Source organism: Glycine soja, chromosome 2, assembly GCF_004193775.1.
Source record: "Glycine soja cultivar W05 chromosome 2, ASM419377v2, whole genome shotgun sequence".
In the NCBI taxonomy this organism is placed as follows: domain Eukaryota; kingdom Viridiplantae; phylum Streptophyta; class Magnoliopsida; order Fabales; family Fabaceae; genus Glycine; species Glycine soja.
In genome coordinates this window covers 5,692,826-5,711,795 of record NC_041003.1, presented here as the reverse complement: position 1 = coordinate 5,711,795, position 18,970 = coordinate 5,692,826, and the positions used below count along the sequence as shown (strand labels likewise).

Genomic DNA, 18,970 nt, shown 5'->3' with positions numbered 1-18,970 from the left:
TTACCCACTTTGTGTTTTTCTTTTTTCTGTTTTTAATTTTTATTTTCCTTAATTACTTCTTTTTTGGTTTTGATGGATATTGACCTGTTATTGTTTTGGCTTCTTTTTTTTTTTTTTTCTTTCTAAAAAATTTCGGGGGTTGAGAGTTGAAGTGGTCATGCCCTCATGGCTGATCGTGTGAGAAAGAAGAAAACGAATGGATAGAAAGCTCCGAGACAAAAAATTACACATAAATGTGGCAAATTTGTGCGGTTGACCGTTGAGTCCCATTTACCTTTTTTATTTTTTGTTTTTTAACCAATATCAAAAGTAAATTTTGTATCTATTTTTATAATAATTGGTAATCTAGAGCTGGAAGATAGTGCAATTGTTTCGTGGCATTTTCATACGAGTGACTCTAGTATCAAGATTTTAACCCTTATTGTGAATTAATTTTTTTAAATTTAAATAATTTGGTCAATGATATTGAATGTTAAATTAATTGATTCACTACCAGATATGAAATAAAACAAGTCTTAATATTAAATATAATTTTTTATCATGTGAAACTTACTTTAAAGGATTTATTTGGGTGGTGACAGTGGTGATAAGGGGTTTTTTTTTTATATAATTATTTAAATGTTTAACTTGTGATAAATAATAATTTTTAAAAATTACTACTTTTACTCATGAAATTGAAATTAATTTTTATATTAAATGATAATAATAACAAAAAGCATAACTAATTTTACATTAGTTAGCATTTTAATCATTACAATAACATAAAAAAAACAACTAATTTTACACAATTAAACTTTAACCATTATTATAATAATAATAATATACAAAATTAATTTTATATAATTTTATACTAATTATCTTAAAAATATATATGTATACAGATAAAAAAATTCCAAAAGAAGTCTCACAAAATTATATCTCTTATATTTTACTTTAATTCAAATATTTTTATTTTCTCTATGCAAACACAGTACATGGGGTGATTGCCCCCGGAGAGTTTGAACAGTGTTATTGGCCGATGCCTTGGGGGATCATGTTTCCCCGAGTTTAAATAGTCTTTATGTGTTTCTTCAACAAATTAGTTATCAACAAAATATATATTTACTTTGCTTGCATTAGGGTGAATTTGGTACTTTAGTTGGATAGAAGAAAAAAAGAATAATTTAAAGTAATATGATAAAGATGCAAGATTCATACTATTTTTAAAAGAAATCTGAGCGATATTTTCTTGACAACCACACCAGGCTTAATGTTACGAAAGAGAATGAATCTTGTCAAGTGAGATTTTGACTTGGGAGAGATTTAGTGGTCAGAAATGTGATAGGAAGAATCCAAACACAATAGAAAACACGTGTTATTTATGAACACTGCCAGGTTTTCTTTATGGACTTCATAATTTATTGATCTTAGAGTCTAGACAGTTGTCTTCGATGGGAACGACAAAAAGCTTCGGGTTCTGACCCGAACCCGAAAAGGATGGCTATATCATCACTCATGGGCAAAATGAAAGGTTGCTTTTGCTTTGCTTTGTTCGCATCCTTTTCGGGGGAAAATGAGGTACGGTGGAGGAAAGAGGAGGAGCTTGTCACTGAAACCATTATTTGTTTTGTGTGTAGTGGTGACTGGTTTGGGACTGTTGGTGCTTTCGCTGAGGCCCTTGGATGCTCCCGCTAGTAGCACCGTGCCTCTCTCGAGAGCTTCTTCTTCGGAGTTCAACACTTTTTCCAACAATGGCTCGCGCGTGGAAAGCATCTTGGCGGTTCGGCACGTGGGAGAGAGGCCATGCAAGACGGTGGAAGAAATGGGGGAGGATTTCGGAGGTGGTGTGGGCAAGGAGTCCCTCAGAGTGAGAAGGATTATTCAGAATCATTTTCTTGCCAACGGTACTTTCGCCTTTCTTGCTACCTTGGGTTTCTACTTTCTACTATGTTAGATAAATGCTATATTAATATTGGCACAAGAGAGGAAGAATAACTCAAGTTTTTTTTTTTTTTTGGTTGATTTTCTAGCTAATCTTAATAATTAAATTGGAAGAAAATAAATGATGAGATAAAAAAAATAGCTCTAATGATTCTCATACTATTATTATTAGGCTAAAATATATTGTTGTACTCTCATTATTTTATTTGTTTTATCTGGGTCCCTTACATATTAGACTAAATTAATCTTACTAAATACTGGTTGACATATTATCAGACCAAATTAGTTTTTTTTCCCAACAATTTATCATACAAACGGTGTTAATTTTGCTAATGTCATCAAGTTTGAATGAATTAATATAATCAAGGGCGTCAGACTCCTCGGTTGGTTGAATAATGTGTACAAGTAAGTTGTTATAAACTTCTTGATTAAAAAAAGTTTGAATGAATATTATAATATCACTGAATACTAACATGATGTTGATAAAGGTCTAAAATTAAAGTGAAACCTTTTAAATTTAGAAACAACCAACAGAATTTACACAAACTGAAAAAATAATACAAGAGAAAACTATTTCTCTATTCTTAGTGCAAGTTTTAACCAGGAGATATAAGGCTTGTTGGGTTGATAACAAAGAAGGGAAGGAGGGAAAGGTCGCAAATTTGATCCCTGTTAACAAAAATTAACGATTAACATTTGCCAATAAAATAAATCTGCAAGTTTTAATCTTCTGAAAACACGTAATAAATATCTAAAGTTGTAGTTGTGTCCTCTGAGTTTAATTAGATATACGAAACTATGATATATATATATATATATATATACACACACACACTCCTCGTGCTTCTGTGGAGAACAGTGTTATAGATTAGAAGATGACTTTTTTCTTTTTTGTTTCAGGTGCTTCAAGAGTCAGGGATTTGCCCCCGGAGCAGTTCTGTAGACATGGCTTTGTTCTGGGGAAGGCAAGTGAGGCAGGTTTTGGGAATGAAATGTACAAGGTCTTAACTGCTGCAGCACTTAGTATAATGCTAAACCGCTCCTTGATCATCAGTCAAACCAGGCATATTGGTTCTTTCTCAAGCCAGACTTAGTTTGTTTTTCACTTTTAAGAGCTTCTACATTCTCTCTCAACTGAAATTTAGAGTGTATATCGATGTTTATTGGTCCTTATATGAATGTCTTTGGTAGCTTTAAAGCATAACTTGTGCCAGATCTTTTTTGCGCTCTTCTGTTGTGTGGTCTTGTCTTCCATTATTAATACCTTGTTGCTAAATTGCAGAGGAAAATATCCTTTTGGAGACTACATTTCTTATTCCAACTTTACTTTTACGGTTAAAGAAATCAAGCATTTGTGGAGACACAAAGGTTGTGAAAGCAAATATGGGAGGAAACTGGTTATAAGGATTGATGATTTTATGAAACCAGTAGAAACAAATGTTATCTGTAGCAATTGGAAGAAATGGAAGCAACCTATCATATGGTAAGGTGAGAATAGTCTTGTTAATTATTAGTCTCACAAGCAACATAAATGAGCATAAACTTTATGTTTTAGGTTTCATGGAACAGTAGATTCTGTGGCGGCACAGTTTTTCTTAAAGAATATACACTCTCAGATGAGAACTGCTGCTCTCAATTTGTTTAGTGACCCGCAAGTTCTAGGTATACGGCCTAATGTTTTTGGGGAGCTCATGAGGGTTCTCATATTTCCTTCAGAAGATGTTGAGGCAGCTGTCAATTGGGTTATTGGTGGTGGGGAGAATCCTGACATCTCATTGCATATGCGGATGCTTATGAATAGGTAATGGAACTATGGAAGTATGCGTTAATTTCTTTGAGTGGAAATCATCATGCTTGATTGATGAATTAACTGAAGAGATTTCTGATAAAATGGTTTTACTTTTACTACTTTTGAAAAGTTAATTTAATATATCTTAGACAGAACTCTTTGAGGAGCCAAAGAGTGTTTTTATGCCTTTTCTCTTATGAGCATTGTTGATGCAAAATATCCATGTAGTTTGTAGGCAAAAAAAAAATGCATGTAGCATCAAAACTTTTTTTTTGGGGTAGCAATGGTCAACCTTCGTATAAGATATGGGTTTAAATGACTAATTCTGTTTTCGGCATCCCCTTTTTCAGGTCTGGAAGAGCTGTGCAGGCAATGTTGCGTTGCCTGAAAAAAGTCATACGAAGTCAACATCTAATGTCATCAAGACCAAAGGTGGTTGTGGTGTCAGATACACCTGTTGTTGTTAAAAGTATAATGTATATGTCTAACATAAGTAAATTTGCAGAGGTAAATCATTCAGCTCTTGATTGCTAAACTGCATGCAAATTTATACATGTGTAGATGAAAACATATATCAGTTTTAATACTTAATACCAAAAAAATATTATTAGTTAACAATGAAATTATTACCTGATATCAAGAACTGGCAAATGCTATTCTCAATATTGGCAATCTTCTGTATTAAATGCTTCATTGCTTCATTATCCAATCTGTTTTTCAATTTACGGTCCAAGCAATGATGCATGATGCAACTAACCTATATATGCTATAAAATTTGTGGGTCTTTGATTCTTTTTCATATCTTCTTGCTCCCAGGTTCTTCATTTTGATTATGACAAATTCAGAGGAAGTATGTTTAAAGGTTTGCGCATTACAGATTCTAGAAGGAGGGATTGGGGTACGGCGCCTAGATGGGTTGCTTTCGTCGATTTTTTTCTTGCTTCTCGTGCAAAATATGCCGCCATTTCTGGAGCTCACCACCGTGTCGGGACTACATATGCTCAATTAATCGCTGCACTGGCTGCAGCATACAATCTGGGTATTTCTGTTATTCACTCTACTTATTCTTGTAAGTGCATGTTGGATTTTCTAAGATCACGTTTGTAAGTTAACGTGATTTGAGGTAAATATTCACATATTTAGTTACATGTCAAGGAATTGATTCCAGGGGTCCAAAATTGATTCCAAGTTTAAATAACTTTAAATAGCTTTTGCGTTGAATACAAAAAAATCATGGTGAGATTTGTTATTAACTGCTTTTAGAATAAAAAATGTCACATCAATTCAAAATCAATTTTGTAAAATTAATTTCATTTCAAAATCAATTTTGTCAATGCTTATTCAACACACACTAAGTGATCTTGTTTGGTTTTACGTTGAATTTTCCTAGATCAGGTTGAAATATCAGGCCTAGATACATGTTTACATGTTTGTTTTCATGTTGATGAATTGATTATGAATACAGAATTGATTCAACTTTAAATAGGTTTTTCATTGAATTAAAAATTTATATTGAGGTTTGCTATTAAGTAACTTTTTGAATGAAAATATCCAAACATAAATAATATTTTTTTTTTTACATAGACATAAATCACATTACTTTAAATCAATTTTGCAAAATAGTTTCCTTCAAAATTCAATTTTGGCAACATTCATCCAATCATGGTAGCACAAATTTACCTGAAACATGAAATATTTTTACTCTTCAGGGGACAAGTCTAGTTCAAGGTTTACATTCCTTAGCAGTTTCCAGAGTAATTTGTTGATTGATGGCCTAAAGAATCAGGGTGGTTGGGGCCATGTGTGGAACAGATATGCTGGTCCATTGAGTTGTCGCAACCAGGGCAATCAATGTGCCTTCACACCAGTTCTCCCTTCTGCTTGGTGGGACGGTCTTTGGCAGTCTCCAATTCCAAGGGATATTAATCGTCTGGCTTCCTATGGCATCAAATTATCTGCTCTTGGCACTGTTGATGAAAATTCCCTTAAAAAACACTGTAAGAAAAAGAAAAATGTTGTACGAACCTTTACATTCAAATTGTAGTGTTTGGAAGTCATATTTCTCTGTATTCTTAGTTGTATAACCATAACAATTAGTAAGATTAATTATGTTTAATTCATATATTAATTTATGTGCGACTTGGGTCGCTTGTTCTACTTGTTTGGATTTAGCTTTCATCATCTTTTAATTGTTAAAATGAAGTTTTTCACCCCAAAATATTAAAATGCAAAATATAACAGTTTTTTTTTTTTTTTAATGTTGGGTCAGAGACCATGTATATTTTCCAATTCATAGGGTCAAAGGCTACTTTTGCTAGCAGTGTGTGACTTACATTAATCTAAGAGAATTTTGCATATAATAGAAATTGAAAGGTGTTTAGAATTGAACTAAATCGAGCCTAAAATCAAAAAGCCTAAAAAAAACTAAAAATCGTAGAAAAACTGATGGTTAATGGTTTGATTTTTTTTCAAACCACACAATTTGATTTGTGGTTTGACATGCCAAAATTAAATCAAATCAAATTGTGAACATCCCTAGAAATTATTGTTGTAATTAGTGTTTTATTGTTGAATTTTATAAATAATTTAAACTAAATCAAATTATACTAGACTTAATTTTTTTTGTTTGGTTCGGACTAATTTAAGGTTAACACTGCACTGCAAACACTCCTACGAATTCTTCTGTTAAATAAATTGTTCACATTCATATAAATGCAACTAAGACATTACATCACTGCATCTATTCTTTGGCTTGAAATATAACAAGGATGTGAATGTGACAAAACTTTTATCAAGTTACTTCAAGTGTAATTTTAAGAGTTAATTAATTTAAAATAGTGATGGCTAAAATAGTTTATATTTAAAAATTTGAAACATTGATGAAACACTAATGCTCTTAACAAAAAACAAAACAAAAGATCCAAATGAAACTTTTAAAAACATAAAAGACTAAAATAAAAATTTTAAACCATAATGTATCAAAATTAAAGTTTCATAAACACAAAGAATTAAAATTAAAATGAAGCTTTTAAAATATAAGATGCCGAAAGTGACATTTAGTGTTTATGAAAAGGAGGGTGTATTAGTATTGTGGGGTATGCAAATAGCAATAGTGGATCTAGATTTTATTATTCGTTTATTTTGGGCCGTGCTCTAGATGGAGCATGGGTGGGTTGACTGGGCCGACCAGTATCGAAGACCGTCTTCTTCTTCATTCCTCCTTCTTTCCGTTTCGGTGTGTGCCATCGTAGAACTGAAGATTCAGTTCGGGATTTTTGCGCTTCGTCCTCAATTTGCAGCGCGTGAGTGAGGGAACATGGACGGTGCCGAATTGTCCAACATAAAGAAATGGATTGTGATGTATCCTGTTTACATAAACTCCAAAAAAACGATGGCCGAAGGAAGACGCATTGGCCTCGCCAAAGCCTGCGAAAACCCTACTTGCGCTGAAATCGGTGATTGCTGCAGCTATCTGAAGCTTCCTTTTGCAATTGAGGTTGGTTTCTTTGTTGATGTTGTGTTAATTTTGGTTTTGTTTTCATTTCTACTGCGAAATTTGATTATTGATGGATAACTTTACAGATAGACAAGGCGTACCCTCGTGATTTCATGCAGAGAGGGCGCGTGAGGGTGTTGCTGAAGAAGGAGGATGGAACTCTCTTTAATTCAACCATCTCATCCAGTAAGATTTAATCTTTCTACCCTTTTTATGTTTTTTTTTTTAATATATGAATATGAATCTGAATCAATATGTTGCTTTTGGCTATTATTTTCATTCATCCAATGGCTGAACTACATACTGTATTTATGTGTGTCTTGCTAAGGATAGAATTGCTTTTAAACATTGTCAAAGGCCTAGCTAGAAGGTTTGTGTAATGTACAATTGTCAGTGTCATGGTTACAAAATTTTGATGTCTTTTCCCAACTGTGATGTTGGGACTCACTTGGCAATTGGATTGGCCCTTATAGCTTATGGTTACTTTTAATGCGACAAGACACTCTGGCTTCAAGTGAAAATACTTTGTATCAGTCATTTGGATCATCAAGTCTGGCTGTCTGTCTATATGTATGGCACATGGTGTCGAGTTGAGCAAGCCTCTCTTCCAGCAGTCTTATTGTATTCCACTTGTATGACTCAAGAGACACTAGATTGGGACTGGTCACTATGAAGTGTGGCTTGGACTTAGAGTACTATTGGTATTATGAAATTAGATTTGGGAATGCAAGATTGATAAAAAAAAGTCATGTACTCATATGTAGAGCTAATAGTTAAATTGATAAATTTAAAAATATGTGCTTTTCTTGTAGAAATAAAATTTTGAATGACAAGTGGGTACTCTTGACTTGAACCCAAGGAATGAAAGATATTAGCATGCTCTGTATCTATAACTTGATCGACGACGTCTTGTTCTGCCTTCTCATATTTGTGAACTTTTTAAGGTAGTGCCAGTGCTATTAAGAACATAATATGATTATGGCAAAAGTGATTTCTTTTTCAGTTGAAGTAGTTTGTTTCTGGAATGCTGTCAAGAATAAAAAGAAGAAAAAAAAGGAATCAAGGATTTATGTGGAATTGTGGGTAAAATCACAAGAGTAGGAGAGAATGAAAATGTTTCATATGCGTAGCACCACAATCAAATGCACTGGTTTAGAAGGTTGGAAGATTAAATTGATACTAAGAAACTGTGTTAATATGCACTGGTTTATATATGAATGATTTAGTTGTAACAGTTACAATGTTATATATATATATATATATTATTTTTAATTTTGTAGCTTCTTTAGATTTAATAGCTGTTAGATATCCTTTCAGTTTTTAAAGTTGAAAACTTAATTAAGATGTACAGTGTAGTGTACAGTTTAGAAATGGAGGCATGAATACTTGTCTACAGTATCTAGGTCTAATAAGAGTATAGTGGACTGGATTACTGCTTTTACTTAAAGTTGACAATTTTTACATGTTCTTTGACAAATTTTGCTGTAGTCCCGCCCCCTCCTCCCCCTACACTTGTAGATAAAATTCTAATTTATCCGTTACTTGATTACCTTGCTTGACTCTCTTTTTAAATCCTTCAAAGACAGTAGTGTATTTTATAAATCTATTAAAATTCAGTTTAATGCTTTTTTTAACTGTTAGCAAACCAATCCTTCTACTTCAAAGTCTTATTTTTGTTAGCTGCAGATCAGGATGGATTGGATTGCTACCTGGACCATTCAACCCTCCCCAAAAGGAAAAACTTAGATTGTCTTTATTTGGTTTAGTTAATATGAAATTCATGGAAATTTACATGCAAACAGAGAGATAAAACTTATTATAAATAGGCCAGGGTTTGTCTTGTTTAATTGAATTTAAATTGATTGTAGATGTTATTAATAGGAAGATACCTTTTCAGTACATATTTATTAATTAATTTACGAGATGAAGGTTTGAAACTAGCACCGTAGTTAATACTGATAAAGATTTGCTGTGATATAGAATACAAGAGATGAAAGTAATTAGTCCTATTATAATAAATAATCACAAATTGGTATTATATAGATTTGATGTGATATAAAATACAAAGCACTCAAAAGTTGAACCAAATACAGCCTTAATGTCTCTCTGGCAATATAAAAGCAATTTCTCTGTTTACTTTTTTCATTGTAAATATCACTTATCAAAATCGATGAGAAAATTATCCTCTTGTAACTGCGTAGATACAAAGAATCTGAAATATCTAATGCTTTCATTTTTGCGGTGATTGTTTTGCAGGAAAGCAACTAATGGTAAAGGTTGCAGAGATGGTACCTAGGCATCATGGAAGGACCAAGAAGCAGGAGACTTCATCAACATCAACTGCTGGACCTTCCACCAAATCTGGGAAGGGTGGAAAAAAGAGGAGATAATTATGTGTTTGAACATTGTCTTACATGTTGACTTCAAGTGTCATGCTGGATATATTATTTATTATAATTACAATAGGACTAATGACTACAACTGAGTTAAAATTTTCCCACCCCCAATGTGTGTTTTGTTTACTTTAGCAGTGTAAACAGTCTTGCACATGAGTTTCTACATTATGCTTACTGGACATTTTTTTTTCATGGTTTTTTTGTTTTTGGGGGAGGGTGGGAGACCTTCTTGAAGTTGCAAGGGGTGGGTTGAGTTAAATGTATTTGTTTTGATTTGATCTGAAATTTGATGTCATTTATGTATTTGAATATGAATCTGATCCATTAATATAGGACAAGATTGGAATAGTTAAATTATAGAATAAAAGTATATAATTTAATATATATTATAAAAAAATAATTTTATGTATATACAATATTATTTATTAAATCAGAAGTTATTATTAACACAATTATTTTAAAAAATTATATATTTTTTTAAAATATATAAGATATTAAATCTATGACTTACAACAAAATTCAGCAAAAAAAAAAAAAAACTATGACTTGAAATATAATTTTAACTCATCTTCAAAATATATGTGGTTTATTGTTTAAAACTTGGTTGTTGTTTTTTTTATGAAGTAAAACTTATACCTATCACTATCAAAATGAACATCCCGAATCTCGTCATGAGCCAAGACCGCTGAGAACATGCCACCATTTGTGACTTTCAATTCAAGGCACTTGTGGTCAATTGTCATTGCTACGTAAGGGATTTAATCTTGCTACACACGTGCACCTGGTTTGAAATGCTATTGGGCAAGGCTTCCTGTTCTAGGTCTTAATTCCCATGCATGTTTACAAACTACAAACTAGTTACTCACCTATGTAATGCACGGGAAAAGTTAAATCTCATTTATTGTTCATTTAATTTGCATTATATATCGATGTTATTGATATTTTTATTATATCAAATAAAATAATCTAAAACACAAGCAAACAATTATGATACTTATACACATTATAGCATATAAATTTATTTATTTATTACACAAGATGAAACAACAAGGAGGGCATACATCTTACATAAATAAATGTTGTTTCATCTTTACAAAGATGTATGCTATTATAGGTCTTAAACACAAGATTTACATAAGGTCTTAAACATCTGGCAATATATAAAACAAAAAGTAATCGATATTATAATTTTGTGTTAAATTGGCACCTAAATTCTTTTAATTTGGTTTATCTTACATAAAAAATAAAAAAGAGTAAGCATTTGAATGGAATAACACACCTGTCTGTTTAACACATTTGAATTGACATTGTTATTAAGACTGTAACGACAAGAATTAACTTATTTAATGAAATTAAAATTCAAGAATTTATTTACTACTTATTTAAATTAAAAAAACTACCATAACAACATTTCACAAATCCAAAAAACAAAACAAACATTTACTCATCTAAAAACTCAAAAAACTTCTAACAATAACCTAAACATGGGAAACACTATTCGGTAATGGATCTAACACGTCCCTCAACAAAACCAAATCATATAACACAACATATTCAGCAGAAGGATTAAGCATAAATAATCCTAAAGCAGTAAAGTGCAAGCCCTGATCATACATACCAAGGTATCGTTATGCAACTGTAAAAAAAAAGTATCATTAGGTAAAATGAAAAGGAATAAAAAAATTTAAATTAAGTGGAATGTAAAAATATGAGTTACATCCTATCCTATCTTACTGTTAATTGTTTTTCTTTTCTGTTATATTTCCTAGCCACGTCACGCTATATACACTCTGTAAAGCACAGACAAATATACTGTGACAGTAGTCAAATGTAAAGCGAATCCCTTGTTGCTTCTCTAAGCCAACACAAGAAAAATAAAGAAACCCTCACTTTAGTTTACTTCCATTGCATCCACATTCACATTCTTCAGCTCGCCGGTGACACATCCATTATTTCCGCCATGTCCTCCAATTCCGAGCAACCTTAGATTGTCGTCAACCTCTCTCACCTTTTTCCCTTATTTCAACAGAAAAAGAGAGAGAGTGATTTTTTTTTATTTTTTTTTATATAAAAAAACGATACGATATGTACGTTGTGCCTCCACCCCAGCGTCTGGATCCGGGTTCGGGATCCGGTGATTTGCGGGTCTACCAAGCGTGGAAGGGGAGCAATGTGAGTTTTCCTTCCCCAATTTTATTTATTTACTTTTAATTTCGTTTATTTTAAAATTATTATTTTCACCCACCCGCCATTCTGTTATTGCTTATTTTCTATTATTATTATTTTTTTAAATTTTCAGTTTTTTTTTTTTTTACTGTGATCGTTTAGTGTTTTTTCTTTTAGTGGAAATCGGTTTTTGTGTTGAGGAGAAAAGTTACTAACATGGGAGAATGAATCTGGCCCAAGGAGGCTTTGGTGTTTGAATCTAAGAACCTGTTTGGAAAAACTTGACTATAAGCACTTATAGGTGAAGAAACTAAGATGGTAAAATGTGTTGAGCTTTTTCATGAGCTAAATCAACTTATGCACCTTAACTTTTGTTAAAAGATGTTAAATGCAAAGAGCTTTTATAAAAGTTAAGTGCATTAGTTGATTTTAGTTCATTTGGAAAGCTCAATTTATTACCTTTTTATTATTATTTTTTCTCCGACAAGTGTTTATAGAGAGGTTTATCCAAATAGAGCCCTAGACATTTTGGGTAAGTTGAATAGTGAAGTGAGGTTAAGACAAGAATAGTGGGTTGATTGGCCATACATTTTTGTGATGTGAAGTAGATAGTAGTTGCTGGTTATTTTCGAAGATCATAGATATATTGAATTTAGGTAGAACCCTTGTCACTGAATTTGGACAGTACTGAGTACTGACTAATATGTACATTATTTTTATGACAAATTATCTATATTGTGATGTTGAAGTATTAGTAGTTTATATCTTGTATTTGCTTGTCCTAAATTGTCTTTTCCACAGAACTTAAAAAGAATATTATTATGTTAGTGGCTGATGCTGCAAATTTATTTGAAATGTGCTATTGTTCTAGTGGTTTTGTTACTGTGAAAATACTTATTCACTGTTTTCACCCATTTCCTGCAGAAATTTTTTCTTCAGGGCAGGTTCATATTTGGACCAGATGCAAGATCATTGGCCCTGACAATTTTTCTTATTGCTGCTCCTGTTGCAGTTTTCTGTGTCTATGTTGCCAGAAAACTAATAGATGATTTTTCTGATCACTTGGGGATAACCATAATGGCCATTGCTGTTATATTCACAATTTATGTGAGACTCTTTCTCTCTCTTTCATATACGTACAAACACACACCATGCATTCAATTTCGTTCTTTGAGCCTACATTGTTCAACTGTATTGATTGGGAATTTTGTTTATAATCGTGACTTGAGAAACATTTCTCTATGTTACGACTCAGACACACTTGTTTTAAGTAAGCTAGAAGCTGGGATTTAGTTAACTTCTGATTTCTGAATGAAATACAACTTGGCTAATGCCCCTTTTTCCGTCTGCTTATTTGAATGATAACTACAACAAAACTAGCCAAGGCTATAATGAAACTAATATGATCAAACTAGTGCAACTAACATAATTTTGCTCCTGACAAAGAAATGGAATCCATGGCCAAGCCAAGTATTGTGCATTGTGTCATTTTGTTTAAATTAAAGATGATATTTTATTGGAAGGGGAAACAAAGATTGCAAAGAGAAGTTTGAGCAGACATCCTCCTCCTTAAACCAATAATCCAAATAAAATTGCAAGCCTACTGCAAGCACTTTACTGCATAAAAAGCAATCTGAAAACTGGGCGTGGTGAATACAATTTATTCCATTATCAATTATTGTGATTTCCCATTAAGTATCCAAGTGTTTAGTTCTAACTACAGACACCAAATGTCAGCATAAATAGCACTCTGCTATAGAACAGTATTGTCCTTGTTTTTGTGAAAGCCTTTTAACTTAATTGAGATTAATTGCTCCCAAGCAATGGGGTTCTGAAAGATCTCCTGTAAGTAAGGTGTATTCTACAAGGAAGGGGTTGGGAAGTGCATGATGATTACGTGTGGGTGAGGAGGGAAGAATAGGAAACTGAGGAATATTCTTGTTGATAATCTGGGACATAACTGCATGTTGAGCTGGCACTGAATAGTGGGAGAAGGGAATTTGATTGTGAGAAATAAAATATAGGAGGAAAGGGTGAAAGTGAGTTTGGAAGAAATTGAGTGGAAAAGTGTGGAGGGTCTGCAGGTCCTGTGAAGCACTTGCTGTATCTTTTCTTGGGTTCAAACTTAAAAGAATGCGTGACATGAGTAAACATTGTTAATACCATCTTTTTCCTGGACTGATATAATCTAAACATCAATTCCAGTAAAAAATTCTGTGTGGAAATTCAAGAAGGCAGTACTTTAGTTATCCATCAGGTTCCATGCTCACCAAACACAAAATCCTTCTCCATATGATCTACTATGCATTGTAAATTTGCTGTTGTTTCTGAATTAGAAGTTAGAACAGCACATCACACATCCTGTCACCCGTTAGGAGACAACTTTCTTAGAGGGAGAGAGAGAGCGAGAACACTGTAATTTCTGAAGTATTCCATAACTGTAATTGTCTGAACCATCTAAGATTATGGTACATCTATTAGTTAAAACTTCAAAGCTGAGATAAGATTTAGTTCAGTGATAATCTAATAAGTACTAACATTTTCCCCTTGAATTCAGGGTGGTCATGTCAATACAAATTGATTAACCACTTGTGAGTTTGCCTTGTAATTCACAAAATCAATATCTGGACAAGGCCTTGGTGAGTATGCCTGCAGACTAAACTAATAATACATCTCTTACAAATTAGTTTGAAAGGAGAATTTTTTTCTTTACATGTAAATTCTTTCTTTTGGTGCATGTATTACTAGCCACAAACATGGTAGGGGTTTGTCACAACCATTGACTTTTATGTGCTGGTTAATTATCATTTGGGATATTTTGTGATAAGGTGGAAGTACTGGCACATCAATTTTTTTGGATGGCATTGCACATTAGCTGTACTATGAGCAATGAAGTATATTATTTCCTACTGTATGCTGATGCTATAATCTTTTTTAGGTGTTAGTTCTTCTCTTGTTAACATCTGGCCGAGACCCTGGCATAATTCCACGCAATGCACATCCTCCAGAACCAGAAGGTTTTGAAGGTAGTCTAGATGTTGGGGCTGGTCAAACTCCTCAATTGCGGTTGCCTCGAATTAAGGAAGTTGAGGTCAATGGAATTACTGTTAAGGTCAAGTATTGTGATACTTGCATGCTCTACAGGCCTCCTCGATGTTCTCACTGCTCAATTTGTAATAACTGTGTGGAACGGTTTGATCACCATTGTCCCTGGGTTGGGCAGTGCATTGGGCTGGTAAGTTAGACCTTTTGTTTGACAAAATTGATTTTTAATTGTGAATCTGCTCTGCAGAATTTCCAATGCTAGGCAGAAAGACTGACACGGTATCTGGGGTCAGTAGAATCTAATAGTTGTGAAATTTAAAGAGATGGGTGATCTTTTGTTATCTTGGAACTTATTGAGAATAGTTCATATTTTGTACATCGGCTTTGCTGGAAAGTCTAGCATGTTCTAGTAATTTGTTAATTATCAACACTTGTATTTCCAAAATTTAGTTTAGGCTCCTTGAGTCAAAATTTAAACGTAAAATTCATCATTAGAAGATTATATGGTTATATTAATATGATATTACTTTCCAGTTTATTATATTTGGCAATACATAATAATAATGTGAAGTTGTAGAACAGGGGAGTTCATAAATTGAGACATAATGGCTGATGGGGTATATATTGTCCTTAAGGTGAATTTTGTTATGGAGATTTTCCTTTCAGATGTATCCCTTAGAGTTTCTGTGCTTTCATACATAATACGATAATGCTTTTAGTTAATTTAGGAGCATTGAGTTTCAGATTGGAAATCTAGGTTCAATTCTTGTTGGGTGGCTTTCATTTATTAATGATGGTAAAGAGAAATGCTCCTTCCAGTTATTCTTAGCTTCCACTCTCAAAATGCTTTGTACTGGAACTCTTTACTTTTATGGGAAAATTTTAGGTTGGGTTGAATTTAGAGTTAGTATAAGAGATGTCTGTCTTAATATACAGTTGAACTGAACTGAACTATTTTTTTTATTTTTTCCATTTTAGGATTCTTAATGAGCTTTTTATCCTCCTTTCAATTGTATATATATTTCTGGTTTGGTGACTTTTCAGTTATTATTTTATACATGTCATTCTTGAATGTTATGTATCTGAATTGTGCACAATTGTTATGCAGCGTAATTATCGCTTCTTCTTCATGTTTGTCTTCTCAACTACACTACTTTGTATATATGTTTTCGCATTTTGTTGGGTCTATATTAGAAGAATTATGGAGGCAGAGGAGACAACAATTTGGAAGGCAATGATCAAAACCCCAGCCTCCATAGGGTTAATAATATACACCTTCGTATCAATGTGGTTTGTTGGTGGCCTGACTGCCTTTCATTTATATCTTATAAGTACAAATCAGGTAATCATTCCTTTTTAAAATCTTTATATAGTAGTATAATTTAAAGTTAAGCTATCTATCCTACAGGACTTGCAACTTTATATTTGTGTTCATTACTGTTACAGACTACATATGAGAACTTCAGATACCGATATGATCGACGGGCCAACCCGTATAACAAGGGAGTGTTCAATAATTTCTTAGAGATATTCTGCACCAGCATTCCCCAATCAAAGAACAATTTCAGGGCAAAGGTACTGTTAGAATTTATGCAAATATCTTATCATAGAATATCTTAGGTTATCCTCTAAATTTAGTTTCCTTATATCTTAGGATTGGTTACCATATTTTCTTTCAATTTGTATCTCTACTTTATTGGGATTATGATTAGTATAAATAAAGTTTTTAAGTTGTGATAACATTAATTCATTGTAATATATTTCAGTTAATATCAGTTCAGTGTTTCATCTTTTATCTATCTTCCTTGCTCTGTCTAAAATCTCCATAAATTTCAAACATGGTATTAGAGCAATACCATACTCCGTGACTATTCCACTATTTCAAGACCCTCTCTCTGCTGCCCCCCCACCCCACACAAATAGAGTTCCAGTTTGTCCACTTATTTTTTCCAATAAAGAATGCCTATAAAGGATAATTTTCTCGGGTTTAGTTTCCTTGTTACTCATTATCTTTCCGATTGATTACCATATTTTCTAATCTTTTCATGTTTGCTTATGCTTATCTAATTAGTTAGGGTTATGATTAGTATTAGTGTCATAGGTTTTATGGCAACATCAGTGCTACATTTCAGTTAATGTTAATTCAGTGTTACATTCTGTCTCCTTTCTTCCCTTTATACCTAAAATCCTATAATTTCAACAGGTGCCGATGGAACCAGTATTACCTGCTCGATCAGTGGGTGGAGGCTTTATGAGCCCGAGTATGGGAAAAGCTGTTGATGACATAGAGATGGGTAGGAAAACTGTCTGGGCCGACATGGGTAGTACTGCTCTTGATCCTTCTGAAGGTCAATTAAATGAGCGCGTGGCAGTAAAGGATGGGGAATTCGGTGAGTTGTCTCCAGAAATTAGGACAACAGTGGACGAAACGAGTGACCGTGCCGGAATACATCCCAGGAGATCCAGCTGGGGAAGAAAAAGTGGAAGCTGGGAAATGTCCCCTGAAGTTCTTGCTTTGGCAGCCAGGGTTGGGGAATCAAATCGAATAGCAGTTTGACCACTGAGAACAGGCATACATAGCCACTAAAAGTGAAATTAATAGTCTTGCAAAGGGTTTTATTTGTTGTAATTAAAAGATGTTACATTTCTGATGCAGTAAATTATCAGGAAAATTATTTGTATTTGCAATATTGTGGGGGATGAAGGCTTTGGAGGGTGTTTGTTAGTGTCGTTTTAGCCATTGTGCTTCTAGGTTGGAATTGTTGTGTTGTGAGTGAGCTTTTTCCTTTGCCTTGTGTTGTATCACGCTTACCAATTAACTATTTGTCTTACCAATTAACTCTGTCTTTGGTACAGGTAGTCTATGTTGGAGGACAAATAATGGGAAATTGGGAATTATTCTTGCCACTCAGCTTTGAAGCTTGAAATCAAAGTAGTATGAATTGTGAAACCCATGAAAAGAATTCTCAAGCAATCTCATCCCATACAGAATAATTAATTCTCAAAATATATTATGGTTAAAATTTTTAATTGATTCACTTTTTTCTTCACGGGCATCCAAAGATGAAATCCAAGCCAAGTGAGATGAATCGGACTGTGGTATGGGCTGGTTTATAATTTTTAAGGTAAGCTTTTTAAGTTAATAAATCAATGTTGTCAATTGTGGGGTTTACTTGTAGGATTGCTCGGTCGTATATGCTACTGTCATTTTAGGGTTTTTTAATATCCAAAATGAAAAAGAAATTTAAGTTCTTAAAATTAGAAATTAGAAATCATTGGTCATTTATAATTGCGTAGTGTCTGATATGGCGCATCGAGTGCCAACTTGGATATAATGCATACAAATTATATTAAATTAGTTAAAATCTACCTTAAACATTACAATTCATTCACTGCTACGGACACTTAAACACATCAGGCATGAGAACTCGGAATCATATAATCTATTTAAGTCCCTTTTTCAAAGGGTGATAGTTTATATTTTTATTTGCTTATTTACACTATTTTTTTTTTGTCTAGGTCAGAAACTCTGGGTGTCTCTAACACAATAAATCAGAGATTAATTTTGTTTGTGATGCGTGACTATCATTGATTCAAAGAATTTTTGCACATGCTGGGAATCAAATATAAGTTTTTCCGTTAGATAGATCGTTCTTACTTATGTGAATGTAACTTGATCTTATATTTGCACACCAAACCTTTAGATTATTTACACTATTTATCTAAATTATTCTTTTAAATAAAAGTTTAAAATAATTTAATTTCCTTTATATATTGCATTGGCCAAGCTCATAACTAGGTCATCGCAACCTCATAGATCCATTCTTAGCATCTAACCGTGTATTTGCTTAGACGAGGGGAGTGTTGCGCGTCCACTTGGTGCAAATATTACTAGCTTATGCATCAACTGAACGTGAAAAAAATACTGATAGGTGTGTTGCGGAAGCATTTCCAAACACACACTTAAGTATGCGAGAGTACATTCCTAACCAAGGTCATGCTCGAGCACAATTGATGCAGGTGTTATTAATAGAAACTAACCACCACATTCGGGATGCCAGAAAGAAATCACATAGTGCGAATGGATACTGGTGAGATTCATAACAACTAAATCTCCTAAAAAGGTAGAAGTGTGATCAATCATTAATCTGAAACCGA

General features: G+C 33.2%; 3 protein-coding genes across 4 annotated transcripts; all 3 read left to right on the top strand.

Annotated features, from left to right (window-relative positions):
• Window positions 1-1,444: 1,444 nt before the first annotated feature.
• On the top strand, window positions 1,445-5,841 carry LOC114382898. Of its 2 annotated transcripts, none has more exons than XM_028342479.1 (7): window positions 1,445-1,883; window positions 2,821-2,983; window positions 3,203-3,403; window positions 3,476-3,721; window positions 4,060-4,141; window positions 4,526-4,748; window positions 5,419-5,841. In XM_028342479.1, the coding sequence occupies exons 1-7, from the start codon at window positions 1,553-1,555 to the stop codon at window positions 5,751-5,753; spliced, it is 1,581 nt and encodes a 526-aa protein (XP_028198280.1). In that variant the 5' UTR covers window positions 1,445-1,552; the 3' UTR covers window positions 5,754-5,841. The 2 variants fall into 2 exon arrangements, with proteins under 2 accessions (XP_028198280.1, XP_028198279.1); XM_028342478.1 differs by having other exon boundaries at window positions 1,447-1,883; window positions 4,060-4,216.
• Window positions 5,842-6,922: 1,081 nt separating this feature from the next.
• Window positions 6,923-9,933, top strand: LOC114382882 (signal recognition particle 19 kDa protein-like). Its single transcript, XM_028342477.1, has 3 exons — window positions 6,923-7,205; window positions 7,292-7,391; window positions 9,462-9,933. The coding sequence occupies exons 1-3, from the start codon at window positions 7,026-7,028 to the stop codon at window positions 9,593-9,595; spliced, it is 414 nt and encodes a 137-aa protein (XP_028198278.1). The 5' UTR covers window positions 6,923-7,025; the 3' UTR covers window positions 9,596-9,933.
• A 1,479-nt stretch (window positions 9,934-11,412) lies between these two features.
• On the top strand, window positions 11,413-17,763 carry LOC114382866 (probable protein S-acyltransferase 7). The gene is made up of 6 exons (XM_028342476.1): window positions 11,413-11,773; window positions 12,692-12,874; window positions 14,706-15,002; window positions 15,921-16,154; window positions 16,259-16,387; window positions 17,016-17,763. The coding sequence occupies exons 1-6, from the start codon at window positions 11,687-11,689 to the stop codon at window positions 17,367-17,369; spliced, it is 1,284 nt and encodes a 427-aa protein (XP_028198277.1). The 5' UTR covers window positions 11,413-11,686; the 3' UTR covers window positions 17,370-17,763.
• The last annotated feature ends 1,207 nt before the right edge of the window (window positions 17,764-18,970 follow it).

Excerpts from the sequence above, each read along its gene's own strand:
- LOC114382898 (XM_028342478.1), top strand. The coding sequence starts at position 1,553 with ATGAGGTACGGTGGAGGAAAGAGGAGGAGCTTGTCACTGAAACCATTA. Across the intron at positions 1,884-2,820 it reads GAATCATTTTCTTGCCAACG|GTGCTTCAAGAGTCAGGGAT; the intron begins GTACTTTCGCCT and ends TTTTTGTTTCAG. Across the intron at positions 4,749-5,418 it reads GGCTGCAGCATACAATCTGG|GGGACAAGTCTAGTTCAAGG; the intron begins GTATTTCTGTTA and ends TTTACTCTTCAG.
- LOC114382866 (XM_028342476.1), top strand. The coding sequence starts at position 11,687 with ATGTACGTTGTGCCTCCACCCCAGCGTCTGGATCCGGGTTCGGGATCC. Across the intron at positions 12,875-14,705 it reads CTGTTATATTCACAATTTAT|GTGTTAGTTCTTCTCTTGTT; the intron begins GTGAGACTCTTT and ends AATCTTTTTTAG. Across the intron at positions 16,388-17,015 it reads AGAACAATTTCAGGGCAAAG|GTGCCGATGGAACCAGTATT; the intron begins GTACTGTTAGAA and ends TAATTTCAACAG.
- LOC114382882 (XM_028342477.1), top strand. The coding sequence starts at position 7,026 with ATGGACGGTGCCGAATTGTCCAACATAAAGAAATGGATTGTGATGTAT. Across the intron at positions 7,206-7,291 it reads AGCTTCCTTTTGCAATTGAG|ATAGACAAGGCGTACCCTCG; the intron begins GTTGGTTTCTTT and ends ATAACTTTACAG. Across the intron at positions 7,392-9,461 it reads TAATTCAACCATCTCATCCA|GAAAGCAACTAATGGTAAAG; the intron begins GTAAGATTTAAT and ends ATTGTTTTGCAG.